General features: G+C 36.7%; 1 protein-coding gene across 4 annotated transcripts in view; it reads right to left on the reverse strand.

Annotated features, from left to right (window-relative positions):
* Nucleotides 1–19,265, reverse strand: part of CDH8 (cadherin 8) — a 337,912-nt gene that overhangs the window by 170,268 nt on the left and 148,379 nt on the right. For all 4 annotated transcript variants that reach the window (XM_070612041.1, XM_008515416.2, XM_070612038.1 and 1 more), the window contains one exon: nt 16,341–16,460. In XM_070612041.1, the coding sequence (XP_070468142.1) occupies nt 16,341–16,460 (120 nt within the window). The remainder of the gene's footprint in view (nt 1–16,340; nt 16,461–19,265) is intronic.

Here is a 19,265-nt window from a genome sequence, read left to right on the forward strand (position 1 = left end):
GCTTCCCTGCCCAGCCTTTACAAAATGATAACCACTCTCAGCTATACCCCTCTTCTTCCTTACCCAGCTATCAAAGTCTCTCCCCACGTGTATTCTAGCAGGAGCAGACACACAATAAACAAATTGACCTACCTTGTTTATTGATGTTCCCCCGGCCCCTAGAACAGAACTTGACACACAGTGGTCTCTGAGTACATTTTAATATTTTTCAATGACTCAATACATGAACAAATATCTTTTTTCTCATGTGAGCTTGTGAGGAATCCCATATAAAAGTAAACGACTATCTGCAGACTTCTGAAGATGGATGGAGATCGGATTAGAGCTGATTTTCCCCACTTCTCCTCCTCTAGAATGGAAGACTCTGGCCACAGAACCCTCAAGAGCCAGCACAGTAGTGCTCCACTTAACAGGGAGCCACGTGGTGTAATTAATTTATGCCTGTGAAACATTCTGAATACCTTAGGATTGAATTACTGTTGTGCTTATTCTCACAGTTACATAAATATTTGCACGTGTAGAAATTCTGCGCCTTGACATTTATTGAAATGGTTTCTTAGAAAAGTGAGACAAATTGACTCAGAGACAGGTGTTGGCAGTCAGCACAGAGGAAGACACTGTTTTGTCATTATGACAACCATGAATGGTGGAGCAAGTAGGCAAAACCCAGGACCTACTGTGGGTGAGGTGGGAGCCGGCTCTGAAAATGCCATTTCCCCCTCAGTTGCTTAGGGATCTGAATATACAGTGGGCCTTCTGGTCCTGCATTCTGAGGCTGCCCCACCAAGATGATAAGGGCGAGTTTTTCCTGTGTATTAAACATGAACAAACCTCAATTTTCCACCAAATTTATTTTCAAGTCAATGACCTATGTTACCAACAGTTTTCAGTTATTGTGACCCATTATTGAGAAATGCAAGATTTAATGGGGTAGTATTGGGATTAACACCCTTCAATGGAAGTTCTAAATTTTTCGGATATGGGAACTCAAGCAGTTGAATGGAAATTAAGTGCTGAGCCCACTGAATATGTTAACTCAATCTGAACTTTAGAAAAACTCTAAAAGCAGCTATGGTCTTCCATCCTTAAGATGTCAGTAAGGTTCAGGGATATGAAATATCTTAGTGATGGACATAAACTAGGGATGGTAGATACAGAAGTGGATATTCTGACTCCAAAGTTCTCATTCAGGATTTCACATACCATGCTGTCTCCCCTGAAATTCTAAACCACATTGTCATCACCTTGAATCTTTCGCTCTCTCAGAAACACAGTGATCTTTCAAAGGCTTAGCTGTGTTATAAATAAATGTTTATATGTAACACAGAGCTTTTGTTGGTCTTTTTGCTTCCTCTCAACCTATTTTTCAGTTACTTAAGATGACAATCTTCAATAACTGTTTTCCAGAATGCAGGAAGCACATTACTTTAGAGTTCATATCAAATGTAAATAAGACAAATGCAGTTTTTAAATGTGTTTTTCCCCATATCTATTTTCAAATGTGATAGAAAGTGATGTCATCTCAGAATAGATTCCATTATGACAATTCTAGCATTTTACTACTGCAATTTGGTATACCTGATGGATAGAAAATGGAACACAGGGGGCTTGCGGGGGGGGGGGGAGTTATTTCCTTCTAACTACTTTAGAAAAGCTACAGAAAAATATATATATATATATATATATAGTGAGAAAAAGTACACAGTATCACACTTACAAACATTTTCTTGATACTTGATTATTAACAATCCTTATTCAAACAGTTACCTCATGAGGGAAAGATTTTAAAAATATGATTTTGCGAAGTTAACAGATCATGACTGCTAAGGATGCTACTTTGATATGGAGGCATCTATACTCAAATGACTTGACTGAAGTCACAGAGAGAGCAAAGCTAGCCCTCTAAGAACTTTATGGGGCTACATCTTTCCTTGACTTGGTTTTGCAAAGGAGGAACTGAGGACCAACGAGCTTTGATCGCAGCTCTTTCAACTACTAAATGTTTTGGCTTTGTTATCCAAGGCCTGATACATAGAAAGTGTGTTCTATTATTATTATTTGTGTCTGAGGTTGCTAATTTATACTCTGCTGAGAATGTGAGTAAAGGAATCCAATTTGCATTTTGTTTCATTGTGTAAAGTCATTATTATTATTTGCATTTATAGCTCAGGAATGTATTTGTTATTAAATAGCACAATTAGGCCATCTCAGTTCCTGTCTTTAAGAGATCCACAGGTGCCAGAGGTCAAGTTGGCTTTTAAGATAGATAATACCACAGCAACATTATTAAAGTTAATGAGATGGAAAGGAAAGTTCCAATAGTACTCTGTCACACACAATAAAATTTTACCACACATAGAAACTACTTTTAAAGAAACTCTCCAGATATATATAAAAAAAAATCTATCTAATTATGGCTATGTTTACATTTACTAACCAGCTCAACCCTGTTAACCTTACGAACACTAAAATCACTAATTTACTGAATTGCACATTTCTGCTCCTCATGGTCATATAAAACAGCCTAGCTGGTAATAAAATAATCACATTTAAGATTTTGAATGGAAAATTACACATAATCACAAATTGTAAAGTGACTCATATAATTCTGAAGTCATTAAAAAATTTTTTTCTTGCTTTATTTATATTGCCACATCTTCCTTAGTCCATGCCTATGAGAACTCAAAATTTTTCTGTTTTTCACTTGATCTGAGCACAGTAACAGGCATGCAAGAGTTTGAAAACTACATTTCTTCTATAAATATAGATTAAACATGTGTATAACCATTTATTGCCATGTTTTAACCACAAAATTTTCTAACTGTAAGGGAACGAATGTAAGTTATAGATCAGTACTTATGCTACTCAAAGTTTTTTCTGAATCAGGGTTTCACCCCAAGTGGAAAGTTCCACAGGTTTTTGAACAATGAAGGACTGATTCTCTTGAGACTGATTATTCTTTTTTCACTTTTTTGGTGAGGAAGATTGCCTCTGAGCTAAGATCTGTGCCAATCTTCCTCTATTTTGAATATGGGACACAACCACAGCATGGCTTGATCAACTGTGTGTAGGTCTGCACCCCGGATCTGAATCTGCAAACTCCCAGTTGCTGAAGTGGAGAATGTGAACTTAATCACTATGCCACTGGGAAGGCCCTGAGATTGATTATTCTTTGCAAATAACTCTATTTGAGACTCCCTTATCCAATCTTCCTGAATCGTCCAGATTTGTATTAAGCTAAACCAGCTTTTTCCCCATTCCAGAATGTTGTGTTATTTTTCCCACTTTCCTTTCATGAAATTCCACCCAATCCTTCAAACAACAACAGCAATAACGGTAATATAGACAGTCCCCAACTTAGGATGATTCAGCTTACAGTTTTTTCACTTTATGATGCCAAAGTAATTTGCATTCAGTAGAACTTTGATCTTTCCTGGGCTAGCGATGTGTGGTACACTACTGTCTTGTGATGTTGGGTAGAGGCAGCCAGTGCAGCTCTCCATCAGCCATACCACCACGAGAGTAAAGAACCTATACACTTAGAACTCTCTGTACCCACACGCCCATTCTGGTTGTCACTTTTCTTATAGTATTCAATGAGTCACAGGAGATATTCAACACTTTGTTGTAAAACAGGCTTTGTGTTAGATGATTTTGCCCAACTGTAGGCTAATGCAAGTGTTTTGAGCACGTTTAAGGTGGGCTAGGCTAAACTATGATGTTTGGTAGGTTAGGTGTATTAAATGCATTTTCAACTTATAATATTTTCACCTTATGATGAGTTTATTGGGACATAACCAAATCATAAGTCGAGGAAGATCTGTAATGATAATAAATCAACTATCTCATTCCCTTACATGTTTTCTTCAAGGCACTTTGGACAACAAACAAGAAAACATACAATTGATGTATTTATAACATAATTACTTATGTTGACATCCCTCTAGTTGCTCTGTAAGCTTCATGAAGTCAGGGCCATGTCTACCCCATACATCATTTGGTCCCTGAGAGTAGAGGTGATCAATAAATAACTATTTACTGAACTGAAAATAAACATTAATCTAAGATGGCATTAAAATGTTTAAAGTCACTCTTTTTCCTTTCATTTTTTTTCCTGGACTCATTGACTTTTCACTGTTTTTTTCCATAATCTCCTCTATTAGGAGATAGGAAGCCTAATGCAGCAGAGCTTGAAATCAGAGAGATGTGGTCAGGAAACCAGCTCTGAATTTTACTACCTGGATAGCTTCCAGAAATTCATTTGCCCAGAGCTTTTATTTCCTCCATGTTAAAGTGAGGATCATAGCACCCACTTCACATGGTTAGTGAGGAAATTATAAGAAATGGCACAGAGTAGATGAGCAATAAATAGTACCTTCCTTCCCTTTGATTCTCTGAACAGAGTATAATGTCCAGAGTTATGTGCCACTGCCATGAGTGAGTGGTCACTGCTTCTGGAAAGGGAGACACAAATGATCTAAAGAGGATACACTGGTGTTTTATGGGCTATTTTTAGGCAGCACCTATGGGCACATCCTTGGATCCCTGGTCTGTTATCAGTAATGTCATACTCACTGTTTCCGAATAATCAGATGATCAGAAGCTGATATATATTGAATATGAGAAAAGAATGCAAAGATATATTCTAAGCTTCTTAGAAGCATCCATCTTTTAAATCCCAAATCCCCTGGGATCTGAAATTGACAGCATCTAAATCCTTCCGAAGAAACCCATTTTCTGACCATGCGCATCCTTGATTTAATCATCTACGTTTACTGGTTCATTTATAACATGTTTCTTGAACAACCGTCACGAGGTGGGCACAATGAGAGGCACTAGCGAGCATGGTAAAAACTAGATAGAATCGCAGCAATTATGGTCAAAACTCTTTCTCTTAATAGTCTTTCTCAAAAAGAAAAATTGTTCTCTTTCAAGCTTTAGTCCAGAGGAAATTATTTCACAAGAATGTTTCTGGAATTCGACCTACAAAGAAACAGATGGAGTATTTGTGTGTTCCTCCTACTTCCAGTCTCTTTGTGGATTGCTATTCATACACATGGGCCTATCTTAGAGACTGCCTTTGCCATAAAGAAGAGTGGTGTCCAGTATGAGTGAATCCTCTTCATGGAAATTCCAATAATTATATATATAATCACAGACAATATTTCAAGATATTTAACTCTGTTTTCCAAAGTGGCACATTAAAACATTGCATGATCCTTCTTTTGGGGAGTTGTATCTAAAGTCACATTTGCCACAACATTTAAAAACAATTACTCAGCACCAGGAATATGTTCAACACAATCTTAGGTAATCCTAAGTGCTAGGGATGAAGAGTTAGGCCATAAGGATCAGGGAGAGATGCAACTACACAAATAAACTTGTTATCTTTAAATAAAAATGCCAAAGGTTTAATACATATAATGCATTTTTGAGTATATAAGGGATTGTCACAAATTTACTCCTCTTGGATATTGGTTAATCTTTGATATTCTTAGATAAACCATGCTTCTCTATAAAATCAATGAAAAGCACATCTTTGTCCTTTCAGCAAGTCATTTTGAAGCAGTCCAAATGAAATGAAAAGCTATATTTCAAAGGAGGGAAAGAGTTTCACCATTGAAATAGAAATTACAATGTAATTATGCAGGGACATGACACATAGTAAACTGGGAAAAATTCCTGATTCTAGCTGTTCTACTCAGTTTGGATGGGTGTCACTCGGGAGTGAGTGTTTGTGTTAATTCCACCTAAGCCCATCCCAAAGCACCTCAGTGTGACAGCAAGTATTACGTGTTAAGGAGCCTCTGTGAGTCATAGTCTTTCTATTCACCACGCACATCCAAAGACATTGGTTTCTCTAAAAATATATCCCTGCAACCTCAGCTATGGTCAGCACTGGACAGCTCCTCCCTCTGGGATAAAAAATTCTTCAAAGTTCTATGTAACATGACAGTCACGCTACTTTCCACTTAGCCAAGTATATTTAATTGTTCTATGCACGTGGGTAGGGAGATTATTTTTAGTAATCATAAAACAATTAATGGGACCACAACACTTACTCAACCTACTTTACCTCCCACAGGAGATTCCAAGCAGGGAAATAAATCAGTCAGTGTGTGCAAGCAGCCAGCTGTCATGCTCACTGGGATATGAAGATTTAATCATCGATGAAACTGGGGAGGGATTGCTTTTGTTGGGAATACTATCTGTAAATATTGAGCATATCAGAACTTTGATCTACTTAAAATTAAATTTTTTCATCATCATAATCTTTTAGTTTGAACTAAACAACACAATGAGGTTTAAATTTAGGTACAGGTGAAATTACACACTTTAGATTCTCATTTACTCACTCGTTAATTCATTCATACATTCATTTGTTCAACAAATATTTATTGTGAGTTATTTGTACCAACATTTGTCACCTGTCTGAGTTTGGCTACATCATTAAACTTCAAGGGTCTTCCTAATACTCATCTTTAATAACATTTTAAAATAGCTTCTTTACATGGTATAGGGATTAAATAAGAATGCAAAGACACTGGCACATAATTTTTTGCTGCCTATGATTTTTACTCAGTATCCACTAGTGGTTCTTCTACTCGAAATGTAAGGAACATGAGAAAAGTAACTGTCTTTTTCTATACTCTCTTTTGGACTACAACAAGGATAGATTCACACACTTATACTTTTCCCCCTCTGTAGTTGTTCTGAACGTGTGTGTGTATGTGTGTGTGATCTTTGAGAGGGATGATTGTCTGCCTGTATTCTTCCCTCAAAAAAACTATAGAAATCTCTGCCCTTCACTGCATAATGAAAACAGAAATTGAATGAAGAGGGCATTAGGAGGATATCCCCACAGGTGAGCAAAGCACTGTTTGGCTCCTTCCCAAATCCTCCTGTCTGTTGGCTCCGTGCCTGACTTCTCTAGGGAGAACCCCTGTTCTTCTTCCAAGAGACTTAGAAGAGACTGCACATGTTACGGAAAAAGCCATCCCTGTGCCTTCCCCACCACTGACCATCTACTCCATGGGTGGGGCTAATCTAGGGTGTTCTGTGATTTTTAAAAGTGAGCCAGCTGTGTGATGGGTGGACATACCCCAGTTTTGGGCCAGTACATAGAAAGAGGTTTTTTATCCTCGATGATATAATTGTCCTAGGGAATTGGTCAAGCCAGCTGCCCTCCTCTCTGTGTCACTTCTGTCTTTCTATCAAACTTTCAATTCCAAATCCAGGGGTTTTAATAGAAATGAGTGTTTTGTATTTAACATTGCTGAAGGAATTTTCCATCTACCATTAATGCAAAAGCTTTGGCCTTTCTAAGTGGACAATATCACATTTTGTTTGAGTCAATAAAAATATAAATATTAATAATATTAAAGATATTCTTAATTTGTGACAATCAAGAGCAAAGTACGGAATATGTGTTTTTTCCCCAGTATGATCAATGATTGGAAATAGCATTACTATCAGTATTTTTAAAAGTGGGTACTTAGTCCTGAGAAGTGATGACAGTTATCCAAAATCATGCAGAAAATTAGCAACAGTTTGGATTTCTAAATTCTAGACTAAATTTATTTTATATAGAAAAATCTCTTAAAGGAAAAATCTTCTGATACCATTGAGTAGGTGAAACTATTTAATTTTTCAATATCGCCCCAATGTCCAACATTTTTTCCCCAACCACACATCCTTTCATTTCTTCTTACTGTAAGGCCTTATTTAACAGTTTCCACATCAATCACTTGTTAAGGTGCCACCAATTTTTCAGGATGCAACCTTTGTTGTCCCTGCCTTTAGGAAGGCTTCCTCACTTTCCACTTTCCATTCAAGTGTGATGGGCTAGTGCCCCTCTCCATCTGTATAGTATGAATTCTGGCATATGTCCTATGTTGTCACACCATTTTGATTGTCATATATATTTCTTTTTAGAATGTATCATACACTACATTGCACCCTCAGGCCCTAGAACATATTTTATCAGAGTGTAGATGCTGACTAAATATTGATTAATGTGAATTACAAAGACATTTTCACTTCTCAATGCATCTCCTAGCTTTGCTAGCGTGAGTTTATCTGAATATTTCTTCTCAAAGGTCTGCACTAAGAAAAATCTCCGGTCAGTCCCTTTGGCAGTGGAAATGATTATCTAGGCAATCCTGATTAGAAAACAGACCTTGTGTGTTTGCAATTTATCACTTTGACACAGAAGGCCTAAAAATGACTCAATTCCATGAAGGCATTCCATGAAGATTCTGCGCATTATCTTGATTTTTATAAAATAGAACCATTCATTACATGGATTTTTTTTGTCCCAAAGAGTATTTTTCCCTCAGCTCATTTTTACAGGTTCTACCGAGATAAATGTTATTTGTATCCAATGAAGAAAGATGTTCTGAGTTTCAAAAAAAGGTCAATGAATTAAGTTAGTTTATTTTTAAGCAGGCCATTTTTCATACTCTCACTTGCCTGGAGCAAAGTTTAGACTGTCCTGCAACTTTACCCTGGTTTCTTTAGATAATTAAGCATTTATTATTCACTTTCCTTGCGTTTCATTTAGACTTTCCATCTCCAATCACTTAGGATGAAATGCAACTGTTTTCGTAGTGCTGTCCTCAAATTAGTGGTTTTTAAAGAAATGCCACATTTCTGCCTGTCTGTGCCCAAAATGTGACAAGCAAACATATGGTATTGAGGGTGGTTGGAAGAGGAAAACAAAAAAAGAAAATATTAATAGAATTTGAATAAGCTATTTTCAGCCTTTTGAAGCTATTCACAAAAATGACAATTCATTTTAGAATTACTACTGCCTCATATCTTCTCTGACACCAAAGTGCCTCCTATGTCTATGTGTAAAGGAAACCTGGGCCTGCTCACAAGTTCTATGGGTCCTTCCTAAATGAATGACAGCCCCAGGCATGAGCTACACTGCCTGGAAGTCAAACGGGGGTACAGGAGAATGTTGAAAAATTGGAGTTGGAAATCAGACAGACTCACTTTGAATCTTGCTTCAAACACCTTGGGCAAGAAATGCATCAATTCTGTCTATTTTCTCATCAGCACAACTGAGATGACATTAGTGCCTATCTCAAAATATCGTGTGGAATAAATTAAATTAAATTTGATAATGCATGCAAACCCAATTAGCACAATGCCAAGAAGACAATAAGTGTTCAATAAATGATGTTGTTGTGGTTTATATGCTTGTTGTTTTTATTCTTTCTGTTGTTGTTATAATTTGACTGGGATTTTGACTGAAAGATGGGGAAGGCATTTTACCTTATGCTTTCTGAAACACAGTTCCTTCATTTGCAAAATGGAGATAGAAATCTTTCCCTCTGCAGCTTGATTACGTGCTCTGTCAAACTGAGAGGACTGTAGAAACACAATAATATTTTCATTTTGTTTGTTGTAGTTTATTATTATTAGTAGTAGTGGTGTTATCACTATCACCGTGACCTCTGGAATAGGAAGATATATTAATAACCATTCTTTCCTGGTGTCATGGCCCCTGAACTTTTCAATCTCAATATGTGATCTAGAACTAAATCTGGGTGAGAGTTTAACAGTCTCAATGCTCATTCTTGCAAGTAAAGAATAGCATCGTGTTGGCTAGACACTTGGGACATAGTATGAAACTTGGAAACGGCATGAATTTTTGTCATAAGTGAATCCCAACAAGAACAGCAACAAAAATTACATCTAAGTTTGAAGAAGTGTTCTTCCCACCAGAGGAACTGACAGAAGAATTATAAACAGGAAATCAAATAGTATTCACACATTTTTTCTATGAGCTATGGCAAGCTTTTCTCTTTCTCTCTGTTAATTCATTCTTCCTTCCTTGCCCTTTCTATCCTTATTTTGATTCTTTTTTGCTTCTTGCCTTCTTATCTCAAATGATTCTTTTTTTTCCTGAGGAAGATTTCCCTTGATCTAACACCTGTTGCCAATCTTCCTCTTTTTGTATGTGAGCCGCCACCACAGCATGGCCACTGACAAGTGGTGTGTAGGTCTGCACTTGGGAACAGAACCCAGGCCACTAAAGTCCAGCATGCTGAACTTAACCACTAGGCCACCAGGCCTGGCCCGTAAAATACTTTGTAAAAGATTTCTAGGTGCCAAACACTCTGCTAGGCGTATGGATGCAAAACGAACAAATCAAGGAGCCCCATTCTTTTACAGACTTTACATTCTTGCATGATAACTGACAAAAATATAAACAAGTCAATATATAAGATAATTACTGATTATGATAAGCTTGAACAAGATAATAAGCTTATACCTGAAACAAGAGAAGGAGCTCTCCCTGAGATTAATATGGCAACAGAAAATAAATCCATAAAGTTGGAATGTAACAGGCAAGGGGACAGCAGAACTAATCTATTCCAAATTTCAGAGTTCTTTTCTTAGCATTCTTGCGAGGATGAAAGAAGACACATCAAGGTTTTCTTGTCTCCTATGCTCTGGTTTATTTTCCTTACTGAAAATATTCTAGCATCAAGGATTTGATGACAGTGGTCAATGGGCAATTTTCTTCTTTTTAAATATTGTGAATGTGTTCAAGTCCCACAGCCTTTTGAGGGAATTCTCACTGTCACAAGGTTGATCGTTACAGCTACAAGTCTGACCCTTGCTGGTAAGGCCAGATGCCTGGTACAAAAAGGAAGTGGGGCCAGGCCCAGATGGGTTCACTGGTGAATTCTATTAAACATACGGTGAAGAAGATATACCAATTCTCTACAATCTCTTTTAGAGTATAGAAGCAGAGGAAATACTTCCTAACTCATTCTAGGAGGTCTGCATTACCTTAATACCAAAACCAGATAGGAACATTCTGAAAAAGAAAACTACATACCGGTATCTCTCGTGAACATAGATGTAAAAATCCTCAACAAAATATTAGCAAATCAAATCCAAAAACCTATAAGGAGGGTCAGACGTCTTGCTGTGATGCTGAAAGCTATACCATCAGTATTTCAAATACGAGCAGGGTCACCCATGGTGGACAGGTTTCAGTGGAGCTTCCAGACTAAGATAGATAGACTAGCAAGAAGGGCCTGGCCACCCAGTGCCAGAAAAATTGGCCATGAAGACCTTGTGAATAGCAAAGAGCATTGTCTGATATAGTGACGGAAGGTGAAAGGATGGAGCAAAAAGATCAGACGTGGTTTTGCTCTGCTGTACGTAGGGTGGCTAGGAGTCAGAATTGAATCCATAGCACCAACAACTTCAAACTCAACATTAAGAAAACAAACAACCCGACTGAAAAATGTATCGAAGACTTTAACAGACACCTGACCAAAGAAGATATACAGAGAGCAAATAAGCATATAAAAAGATGCTCCACATCATATGTGATCCGGGAAATACAAATTAAAGCAATGAGATACCACCATACACCTATTAGAAAAGCCAAAATCTAGAACCCTGACAACACCAAATGCAGATAAGGATGTGGAGCAACAGGAAATCCCCATTCGTTGCTGGTGAGAATGCAAAATGGTACCGCCACTTCGGAAGATGGTGTGGTGGTTTTTCACAAAAGTAAATATACTCATACTATATAATTCAGCAATTTTGCTCCTTGGTATTTACTAAAAGGAGTTTAAAACGTCTATCTTCACAAAAACCTGCACACAGATGTTCAGAGCAGTTTTATTCATAATTTCCAAAACTTGGAAGAAACTGAGATGTCCTACAGTAGGTGAACAGATAAATAAACTGCGATACATGCAGACAATGGAATATTATTTAGTGACTAAAAGAAATGAGCTATCGAGCCTTGAAAACACATGGAGGAAACGGAAATGCATATTTCTAAGTGAAAAGAGGCAATCTGAAAAGGCCACATAATCTATGATTCCAATTATCTGATATTCTGGAAAAAACAAAACTATGGAGACAATAAAAAGATCACCAGTGCCCAGGAGTTGGTAGGGGGCAGAAATAAACAGGAGGAGCTCAGAGCATTTTCAGGGCAGTGAAAATACTCTGTATGATATTATAATGATGGATATATGTCATATACATGTGTCCAGACATGTATTATGTACAAAACCAACAATGAATCCTAAGGCAAACTGTGGATTTGGGATGATTATTATGTATCAATGTAGGCTCATCCTTGGTAAAAAGTGCACCATTCTGATGAGTGATATTGATAATGTGGGAGGCTATACATATGCAGGCGCAAGGAATATATGGGAAATCTCTGTACCTTCCTCTCATTTTTATTATAAACCAAATACTTCTCTAAAAACATTGTCATTAAAATTTTTTTAAAAATTAAAGAGAAGTCATCTTTCAAAATTGTTTACCAAGGTACAACTTTCACTATCCTCGTTCTTTTTTTTTTAAAGGAACTGAGGGATGATCCCACATCAATAGCAATGAGTATTGGTATTCAGTCACTATTTTCTAAGTTATGCTGCGTCACTTCCTGAAGTCATGAACAGACCAATCATGTAAAGGGCCAACCTATTTGGGATGTTATCAGAGGCATGTCAGTCTTATGTAAGGAGTCTTTGCTCAGCCCTGACATTTTCTTTGTTTTTCTAGAATTCAAATTCCTAGGTCAAAATTAGTGGATATTCTTAATGTTTTTGATACATAGCCTTAAAATTTTTTAATAAATGTACCTATTAACACTCCTACTATCAAATTTTGACTGAGTAATTCACCAAGCATGTGCTTATCCTGAATATTATTGTTTTAAACATTATATTCATTGATTTGATAGAGCAAAAAGTTATTTTCTCTTTTGTTTTAGCCACATGTTGTGGCAGCCACAGAGGCCCACTACTCAGATTTTTCTTCAAGAAAGAACTTGACTATTATTATTAAAAGTGGAGACAAAAAGAGGATAGATAACATGCCCAAAATCACACAGCTTGCAACTAGCAGAGGCAGAACGTGAAGCCAGGCTGTATGGTTCCAGAGTCAACATTCTTAACCACAACACTGTATGACATTATTATGAACAGAATAGCATATCATAAGCAAAACAATAATTCAGGGATGGTTCAAAAGTAAATAAATATCTTAATATAATATACCATACATATAAATTAATAAAAGGAATTTTAAAAAATAAAGAATTTGCCTAGAAATGCAGTTAGCTGGCACCCTTCAGCTGAAGCATCTTTAGGATTGTCTTATGATTCAAGGCAAGGCTCTGTTCTTCCCAGGCACATCCAAGCCAATGACTAAGCATGATGGGTAGTATTAAAGCCCCGCCATTTATGTGCAACACAGGAATCCTGTTAAGAGAAATCTTTGCTCCAGGGACCCCCATGGGTTTGGCCAAGATGCTGTCAAATCTGCTTTGCCTTATCTTACTTCCTCTCCTCTTAACTTTCAAGAGGATCAGATCTCCATCACAGTATGACTATGACTGGCTTCCCTTCCTAACTTGTTTCATGCCTGTTAGGGACTGAACCTTTGTGTCCCTCCCAAAATTCATATGTTGAAATGCAATCTCGAATGTGATGGTATTTGGAGGTGGGGCCATAGAGGGCAATTAGATCATGAAGGTGAAGCCTTCATAGCACCTATATAAAAAGAGGCCAAAGAGCTAGCTTGCTCTCTTTCCACGAGGATACAAGAAGTCAGCCAATCCAGACTGGGAGAAAACCAGAACAGGGCCCTTACCAGAACCCAACTATGCTGGCACCCTGATCTCAGACTTCTAGCCTCCAGAACTGAGAGAAATTTATATCTGTTTCTTATAAACTACTCAGTTTATGGTATTTTGTTATAGCAGCTGGAACTGAATAAGATGGTGCCTCTTTTACCTTTCAGAGTCATTAATCCCCAAGAAGCCACTTGTTCTCCTAACTCTGTCTCAGCATCTGTTTAACCAGAGGACACAACTGATGCACATCTTTTGGTCACCAGAAAGGGTATTTACTTTCCCTTTGCTTACAAAATAAAAAATCCAAATACTCAATGGTCTTTGTACTTTTTTTCCTACGTTTTTCTAATTCAAAATTTTAAAAGTGTTCTTAATCTGATTCTGCATAGCACTTACACCCTCCTCCACCATACACACACACACATTCATACCAGTCTCGGAATTTTTTTTTTAAAAAGAGAAAAAGCCTCATAGATAGAATCAAATTTAGATTCCGTGGTTACAACCAACACTCAACCGTAATTATGCAGGCATTTACACAAAAATGTTTACATTTCACTCATACATAATTATGTTTCAGCTAAAGAACTTAAACTCACTCTTTATTGATTATTGAATTTGCCTCTATTTCATTCTGCATTGTCTACTTTAGTTAAAAACTTTAACTTTATTCAACCAATATTTATTAAGCAACCACTACGTACATTCTTCAAGTATCATTTCTCTCCATTACATTTTCCACAATAGTACCAGAATAATCTTTGTAAAATATAAATCAGATAATTTTGTATCTGTCAAATCAGAAGCGATAAAGCTAAAATGAATGCGTGTGGAGATAGACAACTCATTAGAGTGGGTAAAAATGTAAATATTAAATGTTGCTGACAACATTTAATTAAGCAAATGGCAATATATATCAGGGAGACTTAAAAGTGTCCAAACCATCTGACTTAGTAGGCGGCTTTTATTAGCTATACCTCAGGGTAATTTATTACTGAGATATAAATTATTCAAATCACATACCATGCTTCCTTGTATTTGTGTGGAAATTAAGAATCTATCTTTCCAAATGGATTGTGAGATACTTGCAGGCTGAGATTAGCCTTCTTGCATTTGTCTCCTTACATTTAATTCAGTGCGTGGTGAATGCTGAATGAGTACTTGCTGGATTAATATCTATATTACACTGAGGATGGTGAACAAAAAGAGCCAAGTGAACAAAGAGTCAAGGAGGAAAGGAGAAAACAATTCCGCCCCGCTTACACAATCCACATATTTCTGTTTTACTAAAGCCCTTGTACCATAATTCTTGCGCATGAAAAGTGACGTTCAAAGATACCTGACAGTGGCTTTGAAATTAAGGACCTGAGTGGGACTCCCAGTTCTGTTCCCAACTCTATTACTATGACTTTGGCCAAGTAATAGGACATCTGCAGATTTTTTCTTTTTCTTTAAAATCCAGAGATGACTGTCTCCTCTGTCACTTCCCCAGGGTCCTCAAGGAGCCCAAACGAGATGAAGTTTATGACAGGCTTCCCTTCTTCACTGAGGAAGAATATATAATGATGTCCCTAATTAATGTGTTTGAGAAGAGTCCTTTCGTGTTTCCAAATCTTAATTCAAGTTTAAGGCCTGATCTATTTATGCATAAATGTACTTTTTCTCACTTTTAAATGCATGAGGATTTTACTCTTTGAATTAAAAAAAAAGCAAAGAGAGTCATTAAAATTTTAATTTAATTAATAATTGACTCAATGGTAAGACATAGAAATTTATCTCAATAATACTGAAAACTCATGAATCAAAGAAATGATATTATACGTGTATGTAGCTGTATATTGAATTTTTCTTCACAAAGGATATTGTTATTTATAACAATTTTTAAATGTACTACAAAAAATACCTCTACAAGATTATGTAAAGTCCAACAAAATGACTTTACTCTCTTCATATATTCTTAAAATTAAACAATAAAAAGACTTATCTTTATTTACAAAAACTGTTATTTTATGAAGTTATTTTCCAAATTAGTAAAAAATGATTTTTATTTTAATAACTTATTTAATGGTTTCTAAAATCTGTACCACCAGACTCCAGATATTGGATAGAGTTGATATTGACAATAATAATAGCTTCATAAAGAACTCTAGCGGGTAGATATCAGTATCCTGTTTTACTAATGAGGAATCAAATAGCAAATATAATAATATGCATCCATTGATGTATTACCATATGTCATGCACTGTAGGGTTGATATTTATCACTTCATCTGATCTTCATCATCACACTATGAGGTAGGTTCCAGACCCACTTCATAGATGTGGGAGTCAAAACTTAGAAAGATTTCTAAATGTTTCTTGCCAAGTATCACACAGCCAATAAGTAATAACTGAATTTATCCTTAAATCTGATATTTAAGTCTGCCTAATGTATAAGCACATTTTTCCCCCAGGATGAAAAATGGTGCCAGGCCATCTGTTAAATAGGTGATACTCTACAAAGGGTCTGCAATTTGTTTTAATCAGCATCAAAACAATTTTTGGGCTCACCATGTGCCTCATATTGTACAGGAATAACGCATTCAAATATTATTGATACTGGCAGTGAGGTACTTAACCATAACATTTCATAATCCACATCCCAGGAAAAGTGTTTCCCTCAAGCAATAACATGGTAAATAGAATTTAAAATTTAGGCCACAAACCTGTTTCAGGCTCAATGGAAAAATAAGGCTGCCCTTCCAAGATACTATAAACCAACTTTGCACTGTTTCCATAAACTGGGTCATCAGCATCGGTAGCTGTTACATTAGTGACAGACGTACCTAAAAAAAAGAGAGAGAGAGAGAGAGACAGAGAGAGAAAGATAATAATTAACACGTTATTCTTTGCCAAAAGCTAAATTTGCCAAGTATATCATACAGAAATCCATGTGTGGGAATAAGGAGGAAATGAAATCTCTTTTAAAATATGGAGATAAACTACTCTTATAATTTCAACAATATCCAAGTCTTTTAAAAGAAAGAGTATTGCTGGGTTGGAGTACTATATAAAGATAGCTCTTTTAGAGTCTGTTTTATTTAAGATTCCTTTGTAGTTTTCGTTTTTAAGATACTGGTCAGATTCATGTGGGCTTCAATAATATGCAAAGGAAACATATCAAAGGAATATGAAACATAAGGTTAATAGTATGATATAACATGTACCATTTAAGTTTTGCAAAAGCACAACTGAATGTACCTGGAAAAACTGACTGCTGAAAAAAGGCTGCATAGAAATATCAAAGGAATATTTATGCCATTTTATTTAATTCCTCAGAATATAAAATTAGATTGGAACCACCAATTAATCAGCATTTTAAGTAATTAGACCTTATGCATAATAGAATCAACATCTTTTCTTTCAGATTAATTTTCTACTTTTTATTTACTCATTCATTCAGCAGTTGAGCACATACAGCTTGCCTGATATGAAGTATATATAATAAGACAGAATCTGTACAATCTTACACTTTGGTGGGAGGAGGAATGAGGAGGGGACAAACAAGCATACCTAGAAATTCAGCTGTCTGCCAAGCACCAAGTTTGGATCCCTCACTTAGTCCAGCTCAGACGGGCTGGTCAGGAACAGCTCTCTGAGAGATGTTGCATTCAAGTTAAATTACTAAAGACAGGTAGAGTTTAACCAGGAGAAGGGCAAGGAAGGCATTCTAAGCATAAGTCAAGCATAAGTAAAGGCAGAGAGACTGTGGGAAATTCTGGGTACTGCTGAAACTGGGGAGCAATTGGAGAAGTCTGGTGTGGTAACAAGAATCGTGTTCTATGAGGGTAAGGTCGACGTCTTCTTCATCCAGCAAGTGTCGGACATCTAATAGTTATTGAACATATATTTACTGACGGAATAAATGGACAAATGAATAAATTACCTGATGATGTAATGAGGAATGATAGGTAAGTGTCGCAGGTGAGTCTTCTAGAAAGCAGACTCTGAGAGAGAGAGTTTACAGAATTTTTATTGAGGAGTGCTCTTTGATCAATATCTGTGGAGAAGGGAAAAGGACAATATTGGGTAGAAGGAGGACTTGAGCTGTGATGCAGTCACAACAAAGACCTCAGTGGACTTCGCTGGGGAGTCCAGAGACGGGATGATCATTGAGGAAATGGCACCAGGCCTTTATACTCCAGCACTGACCACTTAGTGCATGTGGGAAGGCCCCTGAGAATGGAGCCTTGGCCTTGGGCCAGCAGCTCTCATCAGCTGAGGGAGAGTCAACCTGGAGATGTCAATCATCAACACTCTCAGCAGCTGGGAGAAGAGGGTTTTAGACCTGAAGGGATGGGGGATGGGGTGGATCTGAGCAGCATACTTCTGTGTTCCTGAAATAAGCAGGGCTTTCGCAAGATCTTGCCAATCAAAATCTTTTTCAAGCGTTTTGAATTGCAGTCCCTATACACAAAACTATAACAATAATATTTGTTGAGTAGTTGATACTTCTGTAAAATTGGAATTTCTACTAGGAACGATGATTCAGAGGCTCTACAAATCTATAGTTAGGAAAAAAATGCACAGAAGGCCAGTTGTGTAATACACTCCACCAGACACTGAGAACAATATCCAAAAAAAAAAAGGCTCACTTTCACAAGTAACTCATCAACTAGCTGGTGAAAATGAGCACATAAGAGTACAATATTTGCAGTTATTTGAAGATTGTGTGGGATGGAGAAGAAATGGAGGAAAAATCTTCCAGGTAAAAGGAGGACAGAAAGATAAAAGTGCAAAAAGATTTCAGGAAAAGCAATGACTAGAAAAGTCAGTCATCAAAGCTAAGGTTGGAGACATAAGCTAAGAAGAGAATACAGGGGGCATTTGAATGCCAAGATGGAGCGCGTTGGCTTTATTCTGTAGGAAATAGAGGGAAAAAAAATCAGAGATCAATCTTATGTTACGGGCTTCTTGCTGTTAGCATTCCCAGATTTAACTGGAAGTAGAAATGTAAAAGATGAGGAGAGCAGACTGGTTATGAGGTTACAGCAGTCCAGTGAAGAGGTGATAAAACATTAACCCTGGGTAATGACAATAAAAATGGATAGCAATGCTAACTTTCTTGTTTTGATATTTATACTAAGTTTATGAAAGACGGTAAACTGTATGAGGGGTATACAAAAACTATTTTTGCAACTTTTCTCTAAGTCTAAGATAGTTCAGAAAAAGTTAAAAAAGAATGAACAGTGAGAAAAAGTTTCAAGAGCTACTGAAGGAAGTGACAGAGTGTAGAGACTGACGAGAAAGAGTGAACTCTTCTGCACAGAAAATCATGCAACAAGCTTTTGTTTTCCTTTCTTTTGTTGATTTGTGTGTTGTTTTCCTTTTTTTTAGGAGAAACGCTTTCCCTCCATTATAAAGCAGCACATTATCAGAAAAATAAACTCAAAGTCTATGCTCAGTATGATGTTAACTTAAGGAGACTGAGCATTCCGTTCCAGTTACCACTTAGGCACTGGAAAAAAGAAGAAATAGTCAACACTTCTTGTCATCACCAAAATTACCTTCCAGTGAGTGACTTAATTTAAGAAATACCTTCAAGAGAAAAAAAAAGAAATCTAAATAGTTTCCTAACAATGACAAATCAC

The sequence above is a fragment of the Equus przewalskii genome, chromosome 3 (genome assembly GCF_037783145.1).
Source record: "Equus przewalskii isolate Varuska chromosome 3, EquPr2, whole genome shotgun sequence".
Taxonomy (NCBI): Eukaryota; Metazoa; Chordata; class Mammalia; order Perissodactyla; family Equidae; genus Equus; species Equus przewalskii.